General features: G+C 38.2%; 1 protein-coding gene across 2 annotated transcripts in view; it reads right to left on the bottom strand.

Moving 5' to 3' along the window:
* Positions 1-26818, bottom strand: part of LOC133638425 (astrotactin-2-like) — a 910889-nt gene that overhangs the window by 872734 nt on the left and 11337 nt on the right. For both annotated transcript variants that reach the window (XM_062031014.1, XM_062031015.1), the window contains exon 2: positions 25730-25803. In XM_062031014.1, the coding sequence (XP_061886998.1) occupies positions 25730-25803 (74 nt within the window). The remainder of the gene's footprint in view (positions 1-25729; positions 25804-26818) is intronic.

The raw sequence follows: 26818 nt of genomic DNA on the forward strand, positions 1-26818 counted from the left end.
ACATTGCTGGTTTTTACGAGCAGAGGAGCATGTTCGGCAGCGCACAATCACAGAGTACTTACAAGCAGACACGGTGTGTAGACAGAAAAGGGAGAATGAACACATTTTTGCTTAAAAACTAACAATAAAGTTATAACACTAAAAACGCAGCTCTACAATAGGGGTTTTAAACATGGCTACCTAGCTAGCGGCTTTGATTGATTGAAACTTTTATTAGTAGATTGTACAGTACAGTACATATTCCGTACAATTGACCACTAAATGGTAACACCCGAATCATAATCGGTACGATACCGCCTCTGAAAAGTACCGGTTCCCCATTTATTTATTTATTTTTTTAGCAACGGGCAACGTTGTGACATTGCTGGTTTTTACGAGCAGAGGAGCATGTTCGGCAGCGCACAATCACAGAGTACTTACAAGCAGACACGGTGTGTAGACAGAAAAGGGAGAATGAACACATTTTTGCTTAAAAACGAACAATAAAGTTATAACACTAAAAACGCAGCTCTACAATAGGGGTTTTAAACATGGCTACATAGCTAGCGGCTTTGATTGATTGAAACTTTTATTAGTAGATTGTACAGTACAGTACATATTCCGTACAATCGACCACTAAATGGTAACACCCGAATCATAATCGGTACGATACCGCCTCTGAAAAGTACCGGTTCCCCATTTTTTAAATTTTTTTTTAGCAACGGGCAACGTTGTGACATTGCTGGTTTTACGAGCAGAGGAGCATGTTCGGCAGCGCACAATCACAGAGTACTTACAAGCAGACACGGTGTGTAGACAGAAAAGGGAGAATGAACACATTTTTGCTTAAAAACGAACAATAAAGTTATAACACTAAAAACGCAGCTCTACAATAGGGGTTTTAAACATGGCTACCTAGCTAGCGGCTTTGATTGATTTAAACTTTTATTAGTAGATTGTACAGTACAGTACATATTCCGTACAATTGACCACTAAATGGTAACACCCGAATCATAATCGGTACGATACCGCCTCTGAAAAGTACCGGTTTCCCATTTATTTATTTATTTTTTTAGCAACGGGCAACGTTGTGACATTGCTGGTTTTTACGAGCAGAGGAGCATGTTCGGCAGCGCACAATCACAGAGTACTTACAAGCAGACACGGTGTGTAGACAGAAAAGGGAGAATGAACACATTTTTGCTTAAAAACGAACAATAAAGTTATAACACTAAAAACTCAGCTCTACAATAGGGGTTTTAAACATGGCTACCTAGTTAGCGGCTTTGATTGATTGAAACTTTTATTAGTAGATTGTACAGTACAGTACATATTCCGTACAATTGACCACTAAATGGTAACACCCGAATCATAATCGGTACGATACCGCCTCTGAAAAGTACCGGTTCCCCATTTATTTTTATTTTTTTAGCAACGGGCAACGTTGTGACATTGCTGGTTTTTACGAGCAGAGGAGCATGTTCGGCAGCGCACAATCACAGAGTACTTACAAGCAGACACGGTGTGTAGACAGAAAAGGGAGAATGAACACAATTTTGCTTAAAAACGAACAATAAAGTTATAACACTAAAAACGCAGCTCTACAATAGGGGTTTTAAACATGGCTACCTAGCTAGCGGCTTTGATTGATTGAAACTTTTATTAGTAGATTGTACAGTACAGTACATATTCCGTACAATCGACCACTAAATGGTAACACCCGAATCATAATCGGTACGATACCGCCTCTGAAAAGTACCGGTTCCCCATTTTTAAAAATTTTTTTTAGCAACGGGCAACGTTGTGACATTGCTGGTTTTACGAGCAGAGGAGCATGTTCGGCAGCGCACAATCACAGAGTACTTACAAGCAGACACGGTGTGTAGACAGAAAAGGGAGAATGAACACATTTTTGCTTAAAAACGAACAATAAAGTTATAACACTAAAAACTCAGCTCTACAATAGGGGTTTTAAACATGGCTACCTAGCTAGCGGCTTTGATTGATTGAAACTTTTATTAGTAGATTGTACAGTACAGTACATATTCCGTACAATCGACCACTAAATGGTAACACCCGAATCATAATCGGTACGATACTGCCTCTGAAAAGTACCGGTTCCCCATTTTTTAAATTTTTTTTTAGAAACGGGCAACGTTGTGACATTGCTGGTTTTACGAGCAGAGGAGCATGTTCGGCAGCGCACAATCACAGAGTACTTACAAGCAGACACGGTGTGTAGACAGAAAAGGGAGAATGAACACATTTTTGCTTAAAAACGAACAATAAAGTTATAACACTAAAAACGCAGCTCTACAATAGGGGTTTTAAACATGGCTACCTAGCTAGCGGCTTTGATTGATTGAAACTTTTATTAGTAGATTGTACAGTACAGTACATATTCCGTACAATTGACCACTAAATGGTAACACCCGAATCATAATCGGTACGATACCGCCTCTGAAAAGTACCGGTTCCCCATTTATTTATTTATTTATTTTAGCAACGGGCAACATTGTGACATTGCTGGTTTTTACGAGCAGAGGAGCATGTTCGGCAGCGCACAATCACAGAGTACTTACAAGCAGACACGGTGTGTAGACAGAAAAGGGAGAATGAACACATTTTTGCTTAAAAACGAACAATAAAGTTATAACACTAAAAACACAGCTCTACAATAGGGGTTTTAAACATGGCTACCTAGCTAGCGGCTTTGATTGATTGAAACTTTTATTAGTAGATTGTACAGTACAGTACATATTCCGTACAATTGACCACTAAATGGTAACACCCGTATCATAATCGGTACGATACCGCCTCTGAAAAGTACCGGTTCCCCATTTTTTAAATTTTTTTTTAGCAACGGGCAACGTTGTGACATTGCTGGTTTTACGAGCAGAGGAGCATGTTCGGCAGCGCACAATCACAGAGTACTTACAAGCAGACACGGTGTGTAGACAGAAAAGGGAGAATGAACACATTTTTGCTTAAAAACTAACAATAAAGTTATAACACTAAAAACGCAGCTCTACAATAGGGGTTTTAAACATGGCTACCTAGCTAGCGGCTTTGATTGATTGAAACTTTTATTAGTAGATTGTACAGTACAGTACATATTCCGTACAATTGACCACTAAATGGTAACACCTGAATCATAATCGGTACGATACCGCCTCTGAAAAGTACCGGTTCCCCATTTATTTATTTATTTTTTTAGCAACGGGCAACGTTGTGACATTGCTGGTTTTTACGAGCAGAGGAGCATGTTCGGCAGCGCACAATCACAGAGTACTTACAAGCAGACACGGTGTGTAGATAGAAAAGGGAGAATGAACACATTTTTGCTTAAAAACGAACAATAAAGTTATAACACTAAAAACGCAGCTCTACAATAGGGGTTTTAAACATGGCTACATAGCTAGCGGCTTTGATTGATTGAAACTTTTATTAGTAGATTGTACAGTACAGTACATATTCCGTACAATCGACCACTAAATGGTAACACCCGAATCATAATCGGTACGATACCGCCTCTGAAAAGTACCGGTTCCCCATTTTTTAAATTTTTTTTTAGCAACGGGCAACGTTGTGACATTGCTGGTTTTACGAGCAGAGGAGCATGTTCGGCAGCGCACAATCACAGAGTACTTACAAGCAGACACGGTGTGTAGACAGAAAAGGGAGAATGAACACATTTTTGCTTAAAAACGAACAATAAAGTTATAACACTAAAAACGCAGCTCTACAATAGGGGTTTTAAACATGGCTACCTAGCTAGCGGCTTTGATTGATTGAAACTTTTATTAGTAGATTGTACAGTACAGTACATATTCCGTACAATTGACCACTAAATGGTAACACCCGAATCATAATCGGTACGATACCGCCTCTGAAAAGTACCGGTTTCCCATTTATTTATTTATTTTTTTAGCAACGGGCAACGTTGTGACATTGCTGGTTTTTACGAGCAGAGGAGCATGTTCGGCAGCGCACAATCACAGAGTACTTACAAGCAGACACGGTGTGTAGACAGAAAAGGGAGAATGAACACATTTTTGCTTAAAAACGAACAATAAAGTTATAACACTAAAAACTCAGCTCTACAATAGGGGTTTTAAACATGGCTACCTAGTTAGCGGCTTTGATTGATTGAAACTTTTATTAGTAGATTGTACAGTACAGTACATATTCCGTACAATTGACCACTAAATGGTAACACCCGAATCATAATCGGTACGATACCGCCTCTGAAAAGTACCGGTTCCCCATTTATTTTTATTTTTTTAGCAACGGGCAACGTTGTGACATTGCTGGTTTTTACGAGCAGAGGAGCATGTTCGGCAGCGCACAATCACAGAGTACTTACAAGCAGACACGGTGTGTAGACAGAAAAGGGAGAATGAACACAATTTTGCTTAAAAACGAACAATAAAGTTATAACACTAAAAACGCAGCTCTACAATAGGGGTTTTAAACATGGCTACCTAGCTAGCGGCTTTGATTGATTGAAACTTTTATTAGTAGATTGTACAGTACAGTACATATTCCGTACAATCGACCACTAAATGGTAACACCCGAATCATAATCGGTACGATACCGCCTCTGAAAAGTACCGGTTCCCCATTTTTAAAAATTTTTTTTAGCAACGGGCAACGTTGTGACATTGCTGGTTTTACGAGCAGAGGAGCATGTTCGGCAGCGCACAATCACAGAGTACTTACAAGCAGACACGGTGTGTAGACAGAAAAGGGAGAATGAACACATTTTTGCTTAAAAACGAACAATAAAGTTATAACACTAAAAACTCAGCTCTACAATAGGGGTTTTAAACATGGCTACCTAGCTAGCGGCTTTGATTGATTGAAACTTTTATTAGTAGATTGTACAGTACAGTACATATTCCGTACAATTGACCACTAAATGGTAACACCCGAATCATAATCGGTACGATACCGCCTCTGAAAAGTACCGGTTCCCCATTTTAAAAAAAATTTTTTAGCAACGGGCAACGTTGTGACATTGCTGGTTTTACGAGCAGAGGAGCATGTTCGGCAGCGCACAATCACAGAGTACTTACAAGCAGACACGGTGTGTAGACAGAAAAGGGAGAATGAACACATTTTTGCTTAAAAACGAACAATAAAGTTATAACACTAAAAACGCAGCTCTACAATAGGGGTTTTAAACATGGCTACCTAGCTAGCGGCTTTGATTGATTGAAACTTTTATTAGTAGATTGTACAGTACAGTACATATTCCGTACAATCGACCACTAAATGGTAACACCCGAATCATAATCGGTACGATACTGCCTCTGAAAAGTACCGGTTCCCCATTTTTTAAATTTTTTTTTAGCAACGGGCAACGTTGTGACATTGCTGGTTTTACGAGCAGAGGAGCATGTTCGGCAGCGCACAATCACAGAGTACTTACAAGCAGACACGGTGTGTAGACAGAAAAGGGAGAATGAACACATTTTTGCTTAAAAACGAACAATAAAGTTATAACACTAAAAACGCAGCTCTACAATAGGGGTTTTAAACATGGCTACCTAGCTAGCGGCTTTGATTGATTGAAACTTTTATTAGTAGATTGTACAGTACAGTACATATTCCGTACAATTGACCACTAAATGGTAACACCCGAATACGTTTTTCAACTTGTTTAGGTCCACGTAAATCAATTCATGGCTAACGTTTATCCGCAGTCGGCAGTGTTTTAGCTACTTCTAAATCACTAATCCTCTCCTCCATGGCGACGAATAAAATATGTTTCTTACAAGTAAGGGTTTGGGTTAGGGTTAGACTGATTGGCAACACTGTGTGAATCTTTGACCCTCATCCTCCTATTACAAGTGGATAAGTCCAAATTGTGTAATGGTTCATGGTGTACTGGGCTATTTATTTAAAAAAAAAAGATGAATTAAACTAGGGTTGTACGTTGTACCGGTACTAGTAAAGTAACACGATACCAATGAATTATAATTGGTACTATACCGCTTCTGATAAGTACGGGTTCCCCTCGTATGACGACGTGACATTGCTGGTTTTACGAGCAGAGGAGCATGTTCGGCAGCGCACAATCACAGAGTATTACAAGCAGACACGGTGTTTAGACAGAAAAGGGAGAATGAACACATTTTTGCTTAAAAACTAACAATAAAGTTATAACACTAAAAACGCAGCTCTACAATAGGGGTTTTAAACATGGCTAGCTAGCGGCTAACGTCTAGCCGCAGTCGGCAGTGTTTTAGCTCCTTCCAAATCACTAATCCTTGCCTTCGTGGCGACAAATAAAGTAAGTTTCTTACAAGTAAGTGTTTGGGTTAGACTTATTGGCAACACTGTGAGAATCTTTGACCCACATCATCCTATTACCGTATTTTTCGGACTATAAGTCGCTCCGGCCGAAAATGCATAATAAAGAAGGAAAAAAACATATATAAGTCGCACTGGAGTATAAGTCGCATTTTTGGGGGAAATTTATTTGATAAAACCCAACACCAAGAATAGACATTCGAAAGGAAATTTAAAATAAATAAAGAATAGTGAACAACAGGCTGAATAAGTGTACGTTATATGAGGCATAAATAACCAACTGATAACGTGCCTGGTATGTTAACGTAACATATTATGGTAAGAGTCATTCAAATAACTATAACATATAGAACATGCTATACGTTTACCAAACAATCTGTCACTCCTAATCGCTAAATCCCATGAAATCGTATACGTCTAGTCTCTTACGTGAATGAGCTAAATAATATTATTTGATATTTTACGGTAATGTGTTAATAATTTCACACATAAGTCGCTCCTGAGTATAAGTCGCACCCCCGGCCAAACTATGAAAAAAACTGCGATTTATAGTCCGAAAAATATGGTACATGTGGACAAGTCCAAATTGTGTAAAGGCCTCTTATTCAAACTTGTCTCATGGTGTACTTGGCTATTTATTTTAAAAAAAACATGAATTAAAGGTTGTACGGTATACCGGTACTAGTAAAGTACCACGATACTAATGAATTATAATCGGTACTATACCGCTTCTGAAAAGTACCGGTTCGTTTGCGTCGTTGACATTGCTGGTTTTACGAGCAGACGAGCATGTTTGGCAGCGCACAATCACAAAGTACTTACAAGCAGACATGGTGTGTAGACAGAAAAGGGAGAATGGACACATTTTGGCTTAAAAACTAACAATAATGGTGAAGTTATAACACTAAAACGCAGCTCTACAATAGGGGGTTTTAAACATGGCTAGCTAGCGGCTAACGTCTATCCGCAGTTGGCAGTGTTTTAGCTCCTTCCAAATCACTAATCCTCGCCTCCGTGGTGACGAATAAAGTACGTTTCTTACAATTATCATTCCTGCAGAACGAGGAATAGCTAAACATGCTTCACTACACACCGTAGGAGGATACAGTAGCTCACCGGCGTCACCGCTAACAAGCTGGCGCTGCGCAATGTAAACAAAGTTCCATGGGTGGATCTACACCTGACATTCACTGTAATGATACCAAGTACAAGAGCGTATCTAGTCAATACTACAATGATTACAACGATATTTTGTTGTTACTCAGCCAGCGTTTGTGGGTCTGATGGACCCGTTGCATTTTGTGGCTTTTAATGCCTCACAATCAAACACGTTTATGTTAAAATACTGAACAGATGTTTATTGGGGTAAGGTGAACATCTGTTCAGTATTTTAACATAAAAGTTGCATTTTGTGGCTTTTAATGCCTCACAATCAAACACGTTTATGTTAAAATACTGAACAGATGTTTATTGGGATAAGGTAAACATCTGCTCAGTATTTTCACATAAAAGTGTTTGATTGTGAGGCATTAAAATCATCACAATCAAACACTTTTATGTTAAAATACTGAACAGATGTTTATTGGGATAAGGTAAACATCTGTTCAGTATTTTAACATAAACGTGTTTGATTGTGAGGCATTAAAAGTCACAAAATGCAACGGGTCCATCAGACCCACAAACGCTGGCTGAGTAACAACAATATGAACATTACACAAGGGTTAAAGAATTGCAGTTTATTTGCTGTAATGAAGGGGATTATTATTTACTTAGAAGAGTGGCTCCAAAGTGTGTATGGAGACACATAATTAGCTGCCAGCCACTCGAGAGTAAAAACAATACAGTGTCAGTCAGAGGGGTAAGGTATTTGTGATCTGCATTAAAAGGCATTAATCGAAAATTACGTACTTTTTCAAGAAAAACACCCATTACAGATGGGTGGGCGATCGATTCTCACAAATAATGAGTAACACTCTATTCGAGGTAGCACAGTGGTAATATAACTAATATAGACACTTACATCATGTGTTGCCTTCATTATAACAATTATATAAGGCTTTTAATTGTTTGCGGCTCCAGACAGATTTTTTTGGTCCAATATGGCAGTGGTCCCCAACCACAAGAAAAAAAATAAATAAATATATATATATATATATATATATATATATATATATATATATATATATATATATATATATATATATATATATATATATATATATATATATATATATATATATATATATATATATTATTATTTTTATTTTTTATTAAATCAACATAAAAAACACAATACATACATTATATATCAATATAGATCAATACAGTCTGCAAGGATACAGTCCGTAAGCACACATGATTGTATTTATTTATGGAAAAAACAAAAAAAAAACAAAAAATAAATAAATAACCACCCCAACAAGGTTGGGGACCACTGCAATATGGCTTTCAACATTTTGGGTTCGACGACCCCTGGCTTAGGCTCACCATTCACATAATAACAATTTACAAAAAAACAAAAACTGGTTAAATTAGGCGAATGACTTGGAAAAACTATGCACATCCCTCGTATGTTAGGCTGCCTGCTTACTGTCATAATAAAAGTTTTAGTATTCAACACCATTAGTACGATCAACAAATCGTTCTTTCATGGATTTTCAAAACGAAAAATATTGCAAGAAACTGGAGGTCCTGGTTGAAAAAAATACCAGAAACATATAAAAAGAAGCAAACACAGTGAGAGTTAGTTAGCCTTAATACGGGGCCCTGACCTTTAAAAACACTTTTTTGTGAAGCGACATGCCGGGGAAAATAATGAGCAAAGCAACAATAACTTTCCTTTTTATATTACTTCCTTCCGCCTCTTATTAAAATGTAGCACGCTTTCTCACAGTCCATTAATCCGCTCTGAATGCGCTTAACCATGCATGGGCGTGTCGTCGCCCAATTAAAAATCAATGGCCTGGTGTAAAATATTCACACGGATAACAACACCTCATAATTAAACACAACACCTGCTTGAACTGGGTCTTGTACCCTTTCCTGTTACATACTATTGTGACTAAGCGGTCGGAATTGAGTGTGTACACAGCGGTGAACATGGAGCGAAGGTTCATCTGCTGCGGCTGTAGGCAACCTCTTGATGTATTTTTTATCTAACTACATAAAATGACAGTATGTGTATTTTAATGTATCTTAATTTTTTTTGCAGCATTACAGGTGGAATAAATGACCCCATTACCTGCATTTTTAGCCGCCTCGTGTAGGCTAGTTTTACACTATTTAGGATGCACAGAAAAGACAAACACTTGGTGTTGTTGTCTCACACAGAGGGATTGCCAATGATAATCAAAATTCCCCCCCAAATTGCAGATTTTCTTTAACTATACATTCATTACAGAAGCTTCATCTGAAGCATAGTAAGTCAGTCCCTCTGTGACAGGGGTGTCAAAAGTCATGGAGAAAAATCTACTCCCAAGCGGGCCGGACTGATAAAATCACGGCACGATAACTTAAAAATAAAGACACCTTCAGATTGTTTTCTTTGTTTAAAAATAGAACAAGCACATTCTGAAAATGCTTAACGTATTTCCTTGAATTGGCGCAGGGAATATAGTATTCGCACGTCTAGAATTACTGCCGGGTCAAACTCGTTTCTCAAAATAATTAACGCATGCTTGGCCTTATCGCCGGGTCAAATTCGTTTCGCAAAATATTAATTTTATTATCGCATGTCTATAATTTTCGCCGGGTCAAACTCGTTTCGCAAAATATTTAGCATATGTCTAGAATTTCCACCGGGTCAAATTCGTTACGTCACGAGTGACGATTTACCGGACCTCATTTTCAAAATGGAGGAAGCTGATTTCAGTAGTTTGCAATCGCACAAAGGAAAAAAGATAAAGATTTATTCAGTAGTATTTAAGGTCCAAGCTATTGAATACCGGTACGGTATGCTAAAAAGAACAGTAAGCAGCTATGTTTTATTAATATACCGTAGCTGCGTGTGTCAAATACGGTATGAGTCATTAAATGACTCCCGCCTCCTGGTGGTAGAGGGCGCTAGTGATCCTTCTTGCGACTTCCGGTACTGCAGAAGAAGTGACAACACGCAGCAACAGATCATCTTTTTTTTCCTCTTGCCTGAACTTTTAACATAGAGGATTACATACCGGTATCTAAAATAAAACAGTTTTCTAAACTGGACTTTCAATCGAAGCAGGAGGTAATAATTAAAGGAATATCTCCATCGAGACAGAGAGACTTTTAAAACTGAAGAAAGAAAATAAGGAAGACTTCTATAAACAAGTTATCGATGCTTTTGGTCAGAAGGAGCTGCAAATGGACTCCATTTATAAGTACAGGTAAGACCATAATAAAGTTTTTTTTAATTAAATGTGCTTTTCATGATGGTATGCTTACATCACACTCAAAGCGCACGCCTAAATTTACCGCATTCCTTTTGGTAAACGCCGGAGTGAGAAGAGGTTTTAAAATAATTAGCGCATGCACAGCCATCCCGCAGGCTTCCGGTAAACGCCGGAGTGACAGGAGGTTGTAAATTAATTAGCGCCCCTGCGGCTATTCAAGGAAATACGGTAAATCATAATGTTTTTTTTGTTTTTTTTATACTTACATGTTGTGGTTAATAGTATTCTAACTTTATTTGTCCTTATTTATACTTTATGAATAAATTATGTGACAATGTTCATCAGTCAACTCAGTGGTGTTAATTTTCAATAAACACCACTAAAAAAGAAATATATAAAAATCTAATTAGAGGATGTTATTTATGTAGTTTGCTTATTTTCCTCAACTGGTGCACTATATATATATATATATATATATATATATATATATATATATATATATATATATATATATATATATATATATATATATATATATATATATATATATATATATATATACACAGATACATATATACATACATACATATATATACACACACACATATATATATATATATATATATATATATATATATATATATATATATATATATATATATATATATATATATATATATATATATATATATATATATATATATATATATATATATATACATATATATGTGTGTGTACAGCTCTGGTAATGGGTACATCTGCACCCACCTGCACAAATGTACTTCAAAATGTAACAATCAAAATAAATATGACTTTTTTTTTGTTTACTAGGGCATGCATATATAATATGCATTAGTTTGACCATTTAAAATCAACGATAATAAAAAGGAGATGCTTGGAAATAGCATAAAAATGCCCCAAAAACTTGGAAAAACGCGATTCATAGTGTTACTTTTTGGTGTAACCATCATGAGCGTTCTGTTCAGGTGTATTTATTTTATATTTTGGTAAATCATCATATTTATGTATTACTAAATGTAAATAGGTATTGATCAATCTTTAAGCTGTGTGTATTTGATTTCAGTTTGCTTTTGACATCTTATTTAGAATTGTAGTTGAAACTTTTACAACCTTGTGTTGCGCTCATGATGGCGTAACCAAACTAGATTTCATTTAATGATCGTATTTTGAATATTTATTCCCTTTTTTACATTTAGTATATTTAAATATTCATTTATAAACATTGAATACATTTCAAATATCAATAAAATGCAATTGCCTTCATCTTATAGGGTAATGTTTAGTTACACCAAGTCATGAGCGTAACACTAAGCTTCATCACTTTGACTTGTAATATCTCTAATTCTGGTGGTGTTTTATGCTTTTCGGAACATGTACTATACATATAATACAATAAAGTCCCATATAAAATTATGTTTCTAGCAATACTTTAATTTTGCCTTTGAAAGTAACAGTAACAGTAGTGGAGCTGTACACATATATATATCTTTTAAAGTATGTCGCATAATCTACAAAGATACAAAGAATTACTACTGCGACATCTAGTGGACACATTTAGAACAGCTGTTTCTTTCATTCAAAAATGCCCCCAAATTTTTATACTTAGCAAACTCTTCCCGCGGGCCGTACGTTTGACACCCCTGCTCTGTGCCTTCACATGTTTATTTGTGATTGTTTTGCGGCAGCTTTTTCAGAAAGTTGCGGCAAACGTTGGGATGTTTTGAGGCTTTTTTCCAATAACAGTGACTGAATTTGTTTTTCAATATTTTAAGAGTTCCAGGGTTTTTCCTGGCTCAAATCGAGGCAGAGGTGGTAAAATCCTGACCATGCACCAGAATTGTAACGCAAAAAATGGTAGTTTTTTTTCAATGTACAGTAATATGCTGTAAAGAACACCGTACAATGTATTGTCATTTTTGTTAATTTAATGGGTTTTGTTGTATGATCATAAATCAAGGAGATATTTAACTATTTATTCTTATTTAGACAAAACATTTTTGATAATATACTGTAATATTTGTTGCAATAATGGATACTACTAAAGTTTAAAAGGCATGCGATTTCAAGCAGTACATATATTTTTTCTGTCAAAATGAAAAAACTAGAGATAAATGCTTTAAAATGTAATATCGGAAATTATCGGTATCGTTTTTTTTAATTATCGGTATCGTTTTAAAAAATTTTTTTTTTCTTTTTTTTAAAAATTAAATCAACATAAAAAACACAAGATACACTTACAATTAGTGCACCAACCCAAAAAACCTCCCTTCCCCATTTACACTCGTTCACACTCATTCACACAAAAGGGTTGTTTTTTTATGTTATTAATATTCTGGTTCCTACATTATATATCAATATATATCAATACAGTCTGCAAGGGATACAGTCCGTAAGCACACATGATTGGGCGTACTGCTGGTCCACTAATAGTACTAACCTTTAACAGTTAATTTTACTTATTTTATTAATTACTAGTTTCTATGTAACTGTTTTTATATTGTTTTACTTTATTTTTTATTAAAGAAAATGTTTTTAATTTATTTATCTTATTTTATTTAATTATTTTTTTAAAAAAGGACCTTATCTTCACCATACCTGGTTGTCCAAATTAGGCATAATAATGTGTTAATTCCACGACTGTATGTATCGGTATCGGTTGATATCGGTATCGGTAATAAAGAGTTGGACAATATCGGAATATAGGATATCGGCAAAAAAGCCATTATCGGACATCCCTAGAAAAAACTTAATTACATTTAGTGAGAAAATATTAAGTACTTTATTGACAAATATTATTCCCAGATGTTGCGGGCCAGAGTTTGACACGTGTGGCCTAAGCGCTTGCATAAGAAAATGATGGGCTCATAGTTTGTGTGGTGGGGCACTCATAGATGATTTTGAAGCAGCCCTCAAGCGCTCTGTGGACAAAAATGTCCACATGTTGTCAACACCATGAATTATTACATTTTAACTGCCTGTTAAGTTAATTTCTCTGCTCTGTTTCACCTGGACTCTTGACTGTTCTCCTCGCGAGATCGCTTTTTAAAGTAGTGGCTGATTTTGCCTGCCATATCTGCAACGCTAAAAAACATAAACGTTAGTCTGACACGGAGGAAACCTTTTTTTAAAAAAAATAAACACAACGTGTTTGTAATGCTTTCTTGAGGTAACTCCTTTTAGTTGACCTTGTACCAGTCAATCTGTAACTTCATGAAATTCTACCTGACCCTATGCAAACTTCAAATAAAATCTTTAATCAATCGATATATCATAATTAGTCAGAAAAGGTTAGAAACAAAGCCAACACTACGAGCTGTGTTCACTTACCAGAGACAAAATGTTCACAGCACAGTCTGGAGTGTTCTGTAGGAGTCCAGTGATCCCTCCGTATCATGCTCCATATGGCAGAAATCCACTTGTTACTGATTATGCACCAAGTAGCGGGAAACAACACGATTCGATCTGTTTCTTCTTCGGTAGTTGCTTCAGGTATTTCCGGTGCACTGCTGTCGATATAGCGCCTCTATAGTGGCGCAACGCCGCAACTGCAGTCAAAATACGTAGCTGCCGCAGAGGGACATCGATCGCTCAATCACTACAGTCTTAGTATTGTAGTATATTTGTTCATCTTATGGTCACATATGGGAGGCAAGTTAGGTTACGTCACCGCCAGAAGTATTAAACCTCTAAAGGTATAGTGGCCACATGCGTGGACAGCACCTTTTAGCTCTTATTTCCAAAATTGTGTACACTACTGAATTGGGGTCTTATGGCCGCTTATGTGGACACTTATACTCCCATCTGGTGGTGTCAGAAGAGTATAACATACAATGGAATTTGGAAAAAAAAGTGTAAAAATAAGAATTAGCATATCACTAAACATGCAGTACACGTTTGTGTACTTATGGACTAAGTACATCATATCAAAAGATGATTCTTAGTTTATATTCTAATTAAAGTCCAATAAGCCCAAATAGCAAAGACAAATAAAAAAAAAAGCATGTACACAAACAGCTTGGGCCTTAATAGGTTAAAATCAGGGAATAAACGATGAAGTCCTTCTTTAGTTGCTGCCTTGTTCTGTCATATGTTAGTACCTTTTCACATGTCAATGTTTACTTTTGTATGCACAGTAAATCAACACAAAATCCGTACTTTGGAACAATGTTCACGGACTCTAGTATTTGTTTTGTTAGTTTCCCGTCGCAGGCGAGCAATGATCGGCGTTGTTTGATGTTGGATGCTTGAAAATGTCCCATGCATTGTAACAATCAGCCTTAATGCAACAATGACCCCAAACACACGTCAAAAGTGCTAAAGGAATGGCTAAATCAGGCTAGAATTAAGGTTTTAGAATGGCCTTCTCAAAGCCCTGACTTAAACGTGTGGACAATGCTGAAGAAACAAGTCCAAACCAAAAAATTTAGCTGAACTGCACCAATTTTGTCAAGAGGAGCGGTCAAAACTTCAACCAGAAGCTTGCCAGAAGCTTGTGGATGGCTACCAAAAGCGCCATATTGCGGTGAAACTTGCCAAGGGACATGTAACCAAATATTAACATTGCTGTATGTATACTTTTGACCCAGCAGATTTGGTCACATTTTCAGTAGACCCATAATAAATTCATTAAAAAAAAACAACTTCATGAATGTTGTGACCAACAAGTATGTGCTCCAATCACTCTATCACAAAAAAATAAGAGTTGTAGAAATTATTAGAAACTTAAGACAGCCATGACATTATTTTGATCACGACTGCATATAAAAAACCCTTATTTTTAAGTGGTGGTAGCTATAAGATTTTGCTGTGGCGGTGAGCCACCATCAGTTACATGAAGGGGAAACCCTGTGTTGTTTTACTCCGTATCGAAACAGTAAGAAAATGTGGCTATCACCACAAGTTCACAAACCAGAATCCAATTTTAACAAGACCATTTGTTGGAGCATTACCAGCCGTTAATACAAGAGACTCCTTTTACATTTCAGGATCGATGCAGGCGGTTCAGCTCCGTCGTTAATCACCAACAGAACACCTTTTATGAAGCAATCTCATTTTATTCATAAAGGATAACTGCGTGGCTCCATTAAGGTGTCACACTATTTATCTTTCTTATAACCTGCACGTGGCATTACAAAGTGCCTCGACTCGGGCACGTTCCTTTTCTCCCCGCTCTCCATTCTGTTTGTCCCTTTGCCCTCTTGTGCATATAAAATAATTGCAAATACATGGGCGGCAATAACAAGGAGGGCAGTTTACCGGCGATAACAAGAAGAAGGCAGTGAAAGGGAAATGTCGTTAATTGTTAAAAGCGTGCCTCGCCGGAATTAAAAGGCGGGGGGGTCATAGCGCAGTAAACTTTAATGGTAAAATAAGAAACCCAGGTGGAAAAAGCACGATAGTCACAGAAGTTTTTGAAGATTTTGGTACTGTGTATAAAATTTTATATTAGAACACGGGTCAGTACTATGCGTAGGAACTATCAATGATTTAACAAAACCCCTCCCTTTCCCCGCCTCGCTACCTTCCAATACAGCCCTGCACCAGTTAGATGATAAAAAATGCATTATGTGATTTATTACATGCTAGCTAAGGAAGACATGTTTTATGAATGTCCAGCGAGTGGTATTTGATGAAGCGCAGGTTTGATCTTTTCATCTGGTATCATCAGAGCATTCGGGTCGTTCATTGGTATAGGTATTAAAGCTCCATATATTGCCATAGAAACAGCAAAAATATCCCATTGCCAATTCCGATATTATAAAACGTAAAAAGTAGGTCTGCAACAACTAATCGATTAAATCGATTAAAATGTATTATTAAAATAGTTGCCGATTCATTTAGTCATCGATTCGTTGGATCTATGCTATGTGCAGAGGTTTTTCTTTTCTTTTTTTTTTTTAAATATATATATATTTTTTTAATAAACCTTTATTTATAAACTGCAACATTTACAAACAGCTGAGAAACAATAATAAAAATAAGTATGGTGCCAGTATGCTGTTTTTTTTCTCCAATAAAATACTGGAAAGGATAGAAATGTAGTTTGTCTCTTGTATCCGATTATTAATCGATTAATCGAAGTACTAATCGACAGATTGATTGATTATCAAATGAATTGTTAAAAAGTCAGACAATCGGGCCCGTGTGAAAACAGACTTGAAACTTATGCCTGATGAACAGGCACCCGTATGGAAAAATGTGAAGTGAAGTGAATTATATTTATATAGCGCTTTTCTCTAGTGACTCAAAGCGCTTTTACAGAGTGAATCCCAATATCTAAGTTACATTTAAACCAGTGTGGGCGGCACTGGGAGCAGGTGGGTAAAGTGTCTTGCCCAAGGACACGACGGCAGTGACTAGGATGGCGGAAGCGGGCATCGCACCTGCAACCCTCAAGTTGCTGGCACCGCCACTCTACCAACCGAGCTGTACCGCCCCAAAACATAATAATACAAGAGGTCAAAAAGGGACAATAAGGCCGGCAGATGCAAGATTAAAGGCAGGATAAATGGAAAAGGCATTCTCTTAAAAAATGCGTCGTTTTATAGGCGGTTTTATTTACGTGCCGAAGCCTACTTCGATGCCGTCTCGATCTCGTCAGCCGTTTTGTAGTTGTGGCACTTTTCTAATGAGTCTATACCGACAGATATAAGTTAGAACTAGAGTTGTACGCTATACCGGTGTTAGTATAGTACCGCAATACTAATTAATCATATTCGGTACTATACCGCCTCTGAAAAGTACCGGTCCTCAACCCCTCCGAGCCCCGTAGTCGTCACGTCGTGTCATTGCTGGTTTTACGAGCAGAGGAGCATGTTCGGCAGCGCACACTCACGGAGTACTTACAAGCAGACACAATGTGTAGACTGAAAAGGGAGAACGGACGCATTTTGGCTTAAAAATGAACAATAAAGGTGAAGTTATCACACTGAAACGCTCTCAGGAAGAGGTGCTTTAAGACATGTCCATCCGCCGTCTGCAGTGTTTTAGCTACTTCTAAATCACTAATCCTGGTCTCCATGGCGACAAATAAAGTATGTTTCTTACAAGTATCATCCCTGCAGGACGAGGAATAGCTAAACATGCTTCACTACACACCGTAGCTCACCGGCATCAAAATGTAAACAAACACCTAACATCCACTGTAATGATACCAAGTACAGGCACGGATCTAGTCGATACTATTATGATTACGTCGATATTTTTTGGCATCACAACTTCTTTTGTTTTTTTTAAATTCATACTATGTTTATAAACTCAGGAAATAAGTCCCTGGACACATGAGGACTTTGAATATGACCAATGTATGATCCTGCAACTACTTAGTATCGGTGTTATAACCAAACGTGTGGTATCATCTAAAACTAATGTAAAGTATCCAAACAACAGAAGAATAAGTGATTATTACATTTTAACAGAAGTGTACATAGAACATGTTAAAAGAGGAAGCAGATAACAGTAAATGAACAAGAAGATTAATAAATCATTTTCTACCACTCGTCCTTAATAATGTAGACAAAATAATAGAATGATAAATGACACAATATGTTACTGCATATGTCAGCAGACTAATTAGGAGCCTTTGTTTGTTTACTTACTACTAAAAGACAAGTTGTCTAGTATGTTCACTATTTTATTTAAAGGCCTACTGAAACCCACTACTACCGACCACGCAGTCTGATGGTTTATATATCAATGATGAAATCTTAACATTACAAGACATGCCAATACTTATAAAGGGCAATTTTAAATTTCCCGGGAAACTTCCGGTTGAAAACGTCTAGGTGTGATGACGTTTGCGCGTGACGTCAATGGTTGAAAAGGAAGTATTTGGACACATTGTATCCCAATACAAACAGCTCTGTTTTCATCGCAAAATTCCACAGTATTCTGGACATCTGGGTTGGTGAATATTTTGCAATTTGTTAAATTAACAATGGAGACTGCAAAGAAGAAAGCTGTAGGTGGGATCGGTGTATTAGCGGCTGGCTGCAGCAACACAACCAGGAGGACTTTGACTTGGATAGCAGACGTGCTACCGTGACTACAGCTTTGGTTTCCAAACATTTGATCGCTTACCCGTACGTGCGTGTCGCTTTGTGCATGTCACATATGTAACTTTGGGGAAATATATATTTCTTGCCGACTCTGATGGCGGCCGGGGTGTCGTCGAAAGCTACAACGCGCGCCGCAGTCCTCACCTTGACTTCCTCCGTCTCCGGGCCGTCGACCGCATCGATGATCGGGTGAAGTCCTTCGTCGTGCCGTCGATCGCTGGAACACAGGTGAGCACGGGTGTTGATGAGCAGATGAGAGCTGGCGTAGTTGCAGTTAAGCACGATGCTGTCACGTTAGCTCCGTAGCTAAAGTGCTTCGCCGATGTATTGTCGTGGAGATAAAAGTCACTGTGAATGTCCATTTCGCGTTCTCGACTCATTTTCAAGAGGTTATAGTATCCAAGGGGTTTAAAATACAAATCCGTGATCCACAATAGAAAAAGGAGAGAGTGTGGAATCCAATGAGCCAGCTTGTACCTAAGTTACGGTCAGAGTGAAAAAAGATGCTTCCTGCACTGCACTCTAGTCCTTCACTCTCACTTTCCTCATCCACAAATCTTTCATCCTGGCTCAATTAATGGGGTAATCGTCGCTTTCTCGTAAGGAATCGCTCTCGCTGCTGGTGTAAACAATGGGGAAATGTGAGGAGCCTTTCAACCTGCGACGTCACGCTACTTCCGGTACAGGCAAGGTTTTTTTTATCAGCGACCAAAAGTTGCGAACTTTATCGTCGATGTTCTCTACTAAATCCTTTCAGCAAAAATATGGCAATATCGCAAAATGATCAAGTATGACACATAGAATGGATCTGCTATCCCCGTTTAAATGAAAACAAATTCATTTCAGTAGGCCTTTAAGGACTAAATTGCAATAAGAAACATATGTTTAATGTACCCTAAGATTGTTTGTTAAAATAAAGCCAATAATGCAATTTTTTTGTGGTCCCATTTATTTAGAAAAGTACCAAAAAGTATCTAAATAATTTTGTTATCGGGACAACACTAGCTAGAACTATAGGAAATTTCACGACTGGATTTGTTGCACAGTTGGCATCCTATGACAGTTCCACGCTGGGAATCACTGAGAGCGGCCCATTCTTTTACAAATGTTTGCAGAAACAGTCTCCATGCCTAAGTGCTTGATTTTATACACCGGGCCAAGTAATTAGGACACCTGATTTTCATCATTTGGATGGGTGACCAAATACTTTTGGCAATATAGTGTATTCGTGTAGAAGTTGAATCCTATAAAACTGGATTAATCGTGAAGGTTGACGTGTAGAATAAAGGCAAGGTATTATGAAGCTTAAAAATACTTTATTGAGATGAAGAAAATGATGTCAAGTCGGATATTAAAGTCAGACAATCGGGGCCCGCATGAAAACAGACTTGAAACTTATGCCTGATGAACAGGCACCCATATGGCGAAATAAAAGAGGTCAAAGCAGGAGAATAAGGCCAGTCGTGCGTGGCAGATGCAAGATTAAAGGCAGGATAAATGGAAATGGCAGGGAGAAAATGGCACTAGAACTATGCAACGCTAAAGGCAGCTAAGGTAAAATATACTGCCGATGAAACACAATATGCCCACAAACGGTCGGTGAGAGAATGATATATAGAAGTGCATCGTGCTGATTGAATAATGGGGGCACAGTTAGGGTCGCAAGCGTCCCCACCCATACAATTCTACACTCACCTGTTCTCTTAAAGGCCTACTGAAATTTAAAAAAAAAATTTAAACGGGGATAGCAGATCCATTCTATGTGTCATACTTGATCATTTCGCGATATTGCCATATTTTTGCTGAAACGATTTAGTAGAGAACAACGATGATAAAGTTCGCAACGTTTGGTCGCTGATAAAAAAAAGCCTTGCCTATACCGAAAGTAGCGTGACGTCACAGGAGGAAGGGCTGCTCACATTTTCCTATTGTTTACAATGCAGCGAGAGCGATTCGGACCGAGAAAGCGACGATTACCCCATTAATTTGAGCGAGGATGTAAGATTCGTTGATGAGGAACATGAGAGTGAAGGACTAGCGTGCAGTGCAGGACGTATCTTTTTTCGTTCTGACCGTAACTTAGGTACAAGGGCTCATTGGATTCCACACTTTGTCCTTTTTCTATTGTGGATCACGGATTTGTATTTTAAACCACCTCGGATACTATATCCTCTTGAAAATGAGAGTCGAGAACGCGAAATGGACATCAGTGTTTCCCACACATTCATTTATTTGTGGCGGCCCGCCACGAAAGAATTACGTCCGCCACAAATTAAAAAAAAAAAAAAATATATATATATTTTTTTGTCCTGTCCAGCTTCTCAGGCAAATCATATAGTTGATGTAGATGCCCATATAGGCTGTTCAGATTTACTTTACAAAAGAGAAGTGTAGAATACTTCTCTTGTTGCCTTATTTGTATTTGAACACTACTGTTTTCTGTTTATTTGTTACTGACTGTGGCAGGACACCTCTGCCTCTGTTTCACTTTATGTTGCTGGTAAATAATATGGTTGTAGTAGTAGGCTAAAGTTAAATTATTTAGTATGCACTAATTAAAGGGGCAGAGCTTTAAGAGACATTTTAGCTTTTATATTTTATAAGATATATTTTTTGTAAGAACCACAATTAATAAACATATTTCAGTGAATAACTTATTGTTCAAATAAAAAATAAAGTGTTGTAATTATATTGTAAAATGGATGGATGGATGGATGGATGGATGGATGGATGGATGGACGTTTAAAACAAAACTGTTATTATTAATTAGTAAGTATACATTTTTTTAGCCTTTTTAGAGAAAATCATATTGTAGTAAATTATGCAAATTACTCGATGTCATGGTGACCACGCCCATAGCCACGCCCCCACCGCCACAGGTATCTTGGCAGTTTATGGGAAACACTGGACATTCACAGTGACTTTTATCTCCACGACAATACATCGGCGAAACACTTTAGCTACGGAGCTAACGTGATAGCATCGGGCTCAAATGCAGATAGAAACAAAATAAATAAACCCCTGACTGGAAGGATAGACAGAAGATCAACAATACTATTAAACCATGGACATGTAACTACACGGTTAATGCTTTCCAGCCTGTCGAAGCTTAACAATGCTGTTGCTAACGACACCATTGAAGCTAACTTAGCAACGGGACCTCACCGAGCTATGCTAAAAACATTAGCTCTCCACCTACGCCAGCCAGCCCTCATCTGCTCATCAACACCCGTGCTCACCTGCGTTCCAGCGATCGACGGAGCGACAAAGGACTTCACCCGATCACCGATGCGGTCGGCGGCCCGGAGACGGAGGAAGTCAAGGTGAGGTCGCCGGCTAGCGCGGCTGCTATCCATCTCAAAGTCCTCCTGGTTGTGTTGCTGTAGTCCGCCGCTAATACACCGATCACACCTACAGCTTTCTTCTTTGCAGTCTTCATTGTTCATTGAACAAATTGCAAAAGATTCACCAACACAGATGTCCAGAATACGGTGGAATTTTGGGATGAAAACAGAGCTTTTTTTGTATTGGATCCAATGGGGTCCGAATACTTCCGTTCTCTCCGTGACGTCACGCGCATACGTCATCATATCTAGATGTTTTCAACCGAAAGTGTCGCGGGAAATTTAAAATTGCACTTTATAAGTTAACCCGGCCGTATTGGCATGTGTTGCAATGCTAACATTTCATCATTGATATATAAACTATCAGACTGCGTGGTCGGTAGTAGTGGGTTTCAATAGGCTTTTAATAATGCATGAACAATTTAGCCTCCCTGGCGTTTGTTTCATTGGTATTTAGCGCAGATGGTGAAAAGCAAAGACGCGTGGTGTCATTTTCGACAAGCCTCGTTAAGAGACAGACAGAGCGATGTTCTTGCTTTCTCACATCCCGACAGACATTGAAAGAGAGTGTAAATTTAGCCCGAGAAATAAAGGTTGCTGTGTGCGCTGCTGTCAGCGTCAAATGTTCACTGATGTGTGTCTCCTGGTTGAGAAGTTGGAGGGGGAACTAAATGCAGTGTTTGCACAAGACTTCTGGAGGAAACGGAGAGGATATTAAGTACAAAGTAGCTTTTAGGATTATTTTAAAGATGTGTGACTGTTTCTGTAGTAAGACAGTAATTACAATTAGAGATGTCCGATAATGGCTTTTTTACCGATATTCCGATATTGTCGAACTCTTAATTACCGATTCCGATATCAACCGATACCGATATATACAGTCGTAGAATTAACACATTATTATGCCTAATTTTGTTGTGATGCCCCGCTGGATGCATTAAAGGCCTACTGAAACCCACTACTACCGACCACGCAGTCTGATAGTTTATATATCAATGATGAAATCTTAACATTGCAACACATGCCAATACGGCCGGGTTAACTTATAAAGTGACATTTAAAATTTCCCGGGAAATATCCGGCTGAAACGTCGCGGTATGATGACGTATGCGCGTGACGTAGTCAGTTTAACGGAAGTTATGTTACCCCGTAGAATCCTATACAAAAAGCTCTGTTTTCATTTCATAATTCCACAGTATTCTGGACATCTTTTGCAATTTGTTTAATGAACAATGAAGGCTGCAAAGAAGACAGTTGTAGGTGGGATCGATGTATTAGCAGCGGACTACAGCAACACAACCAGGAGGACTTTGATGGAGAGCAGACGCGCTAGCCGGCGACCTCACCTTGACTTCCTACGTCTCCGGGCCGCCAAACGCATCGGGTGAAGTCCTTCGTCCTTCCGCTGATCGCTGGAACGCAGGTGAGCACGGGTGTTGATGAGCAGATGAGGGCTGGCTGGCGTAGGTGGAGAGCTAATGTTTTTAGCATAGCTCTGTGCGGTCCGGTTGCTAAGTTGCTAAGTTAGCTTCAATGGCGTCGTTAGCACAGCATTGTTAACTTTCGCCAGCCTGGAAAGCATTAACCGTGTATTTACATGTCCACGGTTTAATAGTATTGTTGATTTTCTATCTATCCTTCCAGTCAGGGGTTTATTTTTTTTGTTTCTATATGCAGTTAAAGCACGATGCTATCACGTTAGCTCGTAGCTAAAGCGTTTCGCCGATGTATTGTCGTGGAGATAAAAGGCACTGAATGTCCATTTCGCGTTCTCGACTCTCATTTTCAAGAAGATATAGTATCCGAGGTGGTTTAAAATACAAATCCGTGATCCACAATAGAAAAAGGAGAGAGTGTGGAATCCAATGAGCCAGCTTGTACCTAAGTTACGGTCAGAGCGAAAAAAAATATGTATTTCACTGCATTCTAGTCCGTCACTCAAACGTTCCTCGTCCACGAATCTTTCATCCTCGCTCAAATTAATGGGGTAATGGTCCGAATCGCTCTAGCTGCGTTGAAAACAATAGGAACATATGAGGGAGTGAACAACTGACAACGTCACGCTACTTCTGGTAGGGGCAAGGTTTTTTTTTATCAGAGACCAAAAGTTGCGAACTTTATCGACGTTGTTCTATGCTAAATCCTTTCAGCAAAAATATGGCAAAATCGCAAAATGATCAAGTATGACACATAGAATGGATCTGCTATTCCCGTTTAAATAAAAAAAATTCATTTCAGTAGGCCTTTAAGCAATGTAACAAGGTTTTCCAAAATAAATCAACTCAAGTTATGGAAAAAAATGCCAACAAGGCACTGCCGTATTTATTATTGAAGTCAAAAAGTGCATTATTCTTTTAACATGCCTCAAAACAGCAGCTTGGAATTTGGGACATGCTCTCCCTGAGAGAGCATGAGGAGGTTGAGGTGGGCGGGGTTTGGGGGTGGGGGTGGGGGGTGGGAGATAACGGGGGGTGTATGTTGTAGCGTCCCGGAAGAGTTAGTGCTGTAGTAGAATTTCTGACCTTTTGACCTATATTTCTTGTCTTTTAAGAATGTCCGCTCATTTTCAATACTCTTGTATTTTTGTGCCATTGAATGGACCAGTTGTGGGACAAAAGTGAATATTAAGTCGTGCCAACCTGTCTATTGAGTGTGTTGACTATCTAAAGGATTCGAGTTGTTATGGAACAGATAGGAAAAGCAAAACAAGACATTTGACGCACTCGATAAGGAACGATGACGCACAACAGACATATAAAAAATGGCAGAAGACTGGAACTCGGGGGTGATTTTGGCTTGTGTGTGTCTTGTGTGCTCTGGAGTACATTGTGTCTGCTTGCACGGACAACTTAATTCAACCTGCACTTCTGATAATGGGTAAATAAATGTGTTGTACTAAACTACTTTTGTTGCCTGCTTAAGCTTCGGACAATCCACTACAGTGCTGCAAAGGGTTCTGGGTATTTGTTCTGTTGTGTTTATGTTGTGTTACGGTGCGGGTGTTCTCCTGAAATGTGTTTGTCATTCTTGTTTGGTGTGGGTTCACAGTGTGGCGCATATTTGTAACAGTGTTAAAGATCTTTATGCGGCCACCCTCAGTGTGACCTGTATGGCTGTTGACCAAGTATGCGTTGCATTCACTTGTGTGTGTGAAAAGCCGTAGATATTATGTGATTGGGCCAGCACGCAAAGGCAGTGCCTTTAAGGTTTATTGGCGCTCTGTACTTCTCCCTACGTCTGTGTACCACAACGTACAGCTGCGTTTTAAAAAGTCATACATTTTACTTTTTGAAACAGATACTGATCATTTCCCATATTACATTTTAAAGCATTTATCGGCCGATAATATTGGCAGTCCGATATTATCGGACATCTCTAAATACAATTAGACCTAAAGTATACATAGGAAAGTATTTGATTAATGATCCGGATAACCCCCAAAATGTAATCTAAAAGTTGAATGAAAATCCGGCCAAATTTTAAGATATATAACACTACTGCCGCCTGGCAGCTGAAGTTGATAGCGCACTCTTACAATTGGTCACGTTTCATGTGTTAGGTAAACCGCAACAAATAGGGCCATATGAATTCCCTTTGTACTGTATCTGTAAGAGAATGAAAGAAAGAAAGAAAGTCCAACCATCCATCCATTTTCGGCTGCTTGTCCCTCTCTGGGTCGCGGTGGGTGCTGGAGCGTATCCACTGTCTTGGTCTCTGTGGGTGGAGTCAGGGCCGTTAGTAAGCTAGCACACACGCACACACACATGCCAGAAATTATCGAATCAGGCCCAAAATCAAAGCACTTGTTACTTATCCCTTTCCGAGAATTTAGACTTAGACTTAGACAAACGTTATTGATTCACAAGGGAAATTTTTCCACACAGTAGCTCAGTTACAAAGGATGGAAAGGGTAAGCATGGAAAGGATAATGCAGGTATAAAGTAGACTAAAAATGTACCATAGCAACATTATAAAATGTAACATATATGTAATATTTACATATTATATATACATTATGTAATATATATTATATATGATATTATATTATATTTTTGTATAATATATACAATATATAACAAAATTTTCCAAATTAAAATGTGGCAATAACATTTTGAGTTATGTTGCTAATTAGCTAGCTAAGTAACTAACCAATGGCAATGATTACACAACTCTCTCACTGTAACCAAAGCAAAATACAGTAATAAAAAGACTAAAATAATTCAACAATATTGGCTTATTGAAAGGAACCAGTCTCACTAATGTAACCATTAAGTTATTACTGTCCATTTCACATGTTCCAATGTATCCATCTTCAACCTTCACGATGGTCACAGTGTTAAATGGATTTAACTGACTCTAATTTCACTTTTACTTTCCTGTTCTTTTACAAACGGCAACCAGAAGAGTCTGCCTCACGTTTGGGATAATACTTAAATATATGTTAAAAAAGAAACGCTATGTTGTCCTTCTTCAGTATAGGGACGCACAACTGCATACTACGTTTTACCCCCTCTATGTTTTCTTTGTGTACAGTATTGATCATCTACGGGAGTGAACGTCGCAACTTGAAACGAGGACCACCTTTATTTATTTATTTGTACATATATTTTGGACCGAATAAAAACTGCTCGAAGGCAGTGGTGCCTACTCCCAAGTAAAGAAAAACGTCGCAAGATGATTCTCATGAAACTGTTATTTACATAAAGAGGTGAATACGATTGTCTAAGTT

Source organism: Entelurus aequoreus, linkage group LG21, assembly GCF_033978785.1.
Source record: "Entelurus aequoreus isolate RoL-2023_Sb linkage group LG21, RoL_Eaeq_v1.1, whole genome shotgun sequence".
NCBI classification, from domain to species: Eukaryota; Metazoa; Chordata; class Actinopteri; order Syngnathiformes; family Syngnathidae; genus Entelurus; species Entelurus aequoreus.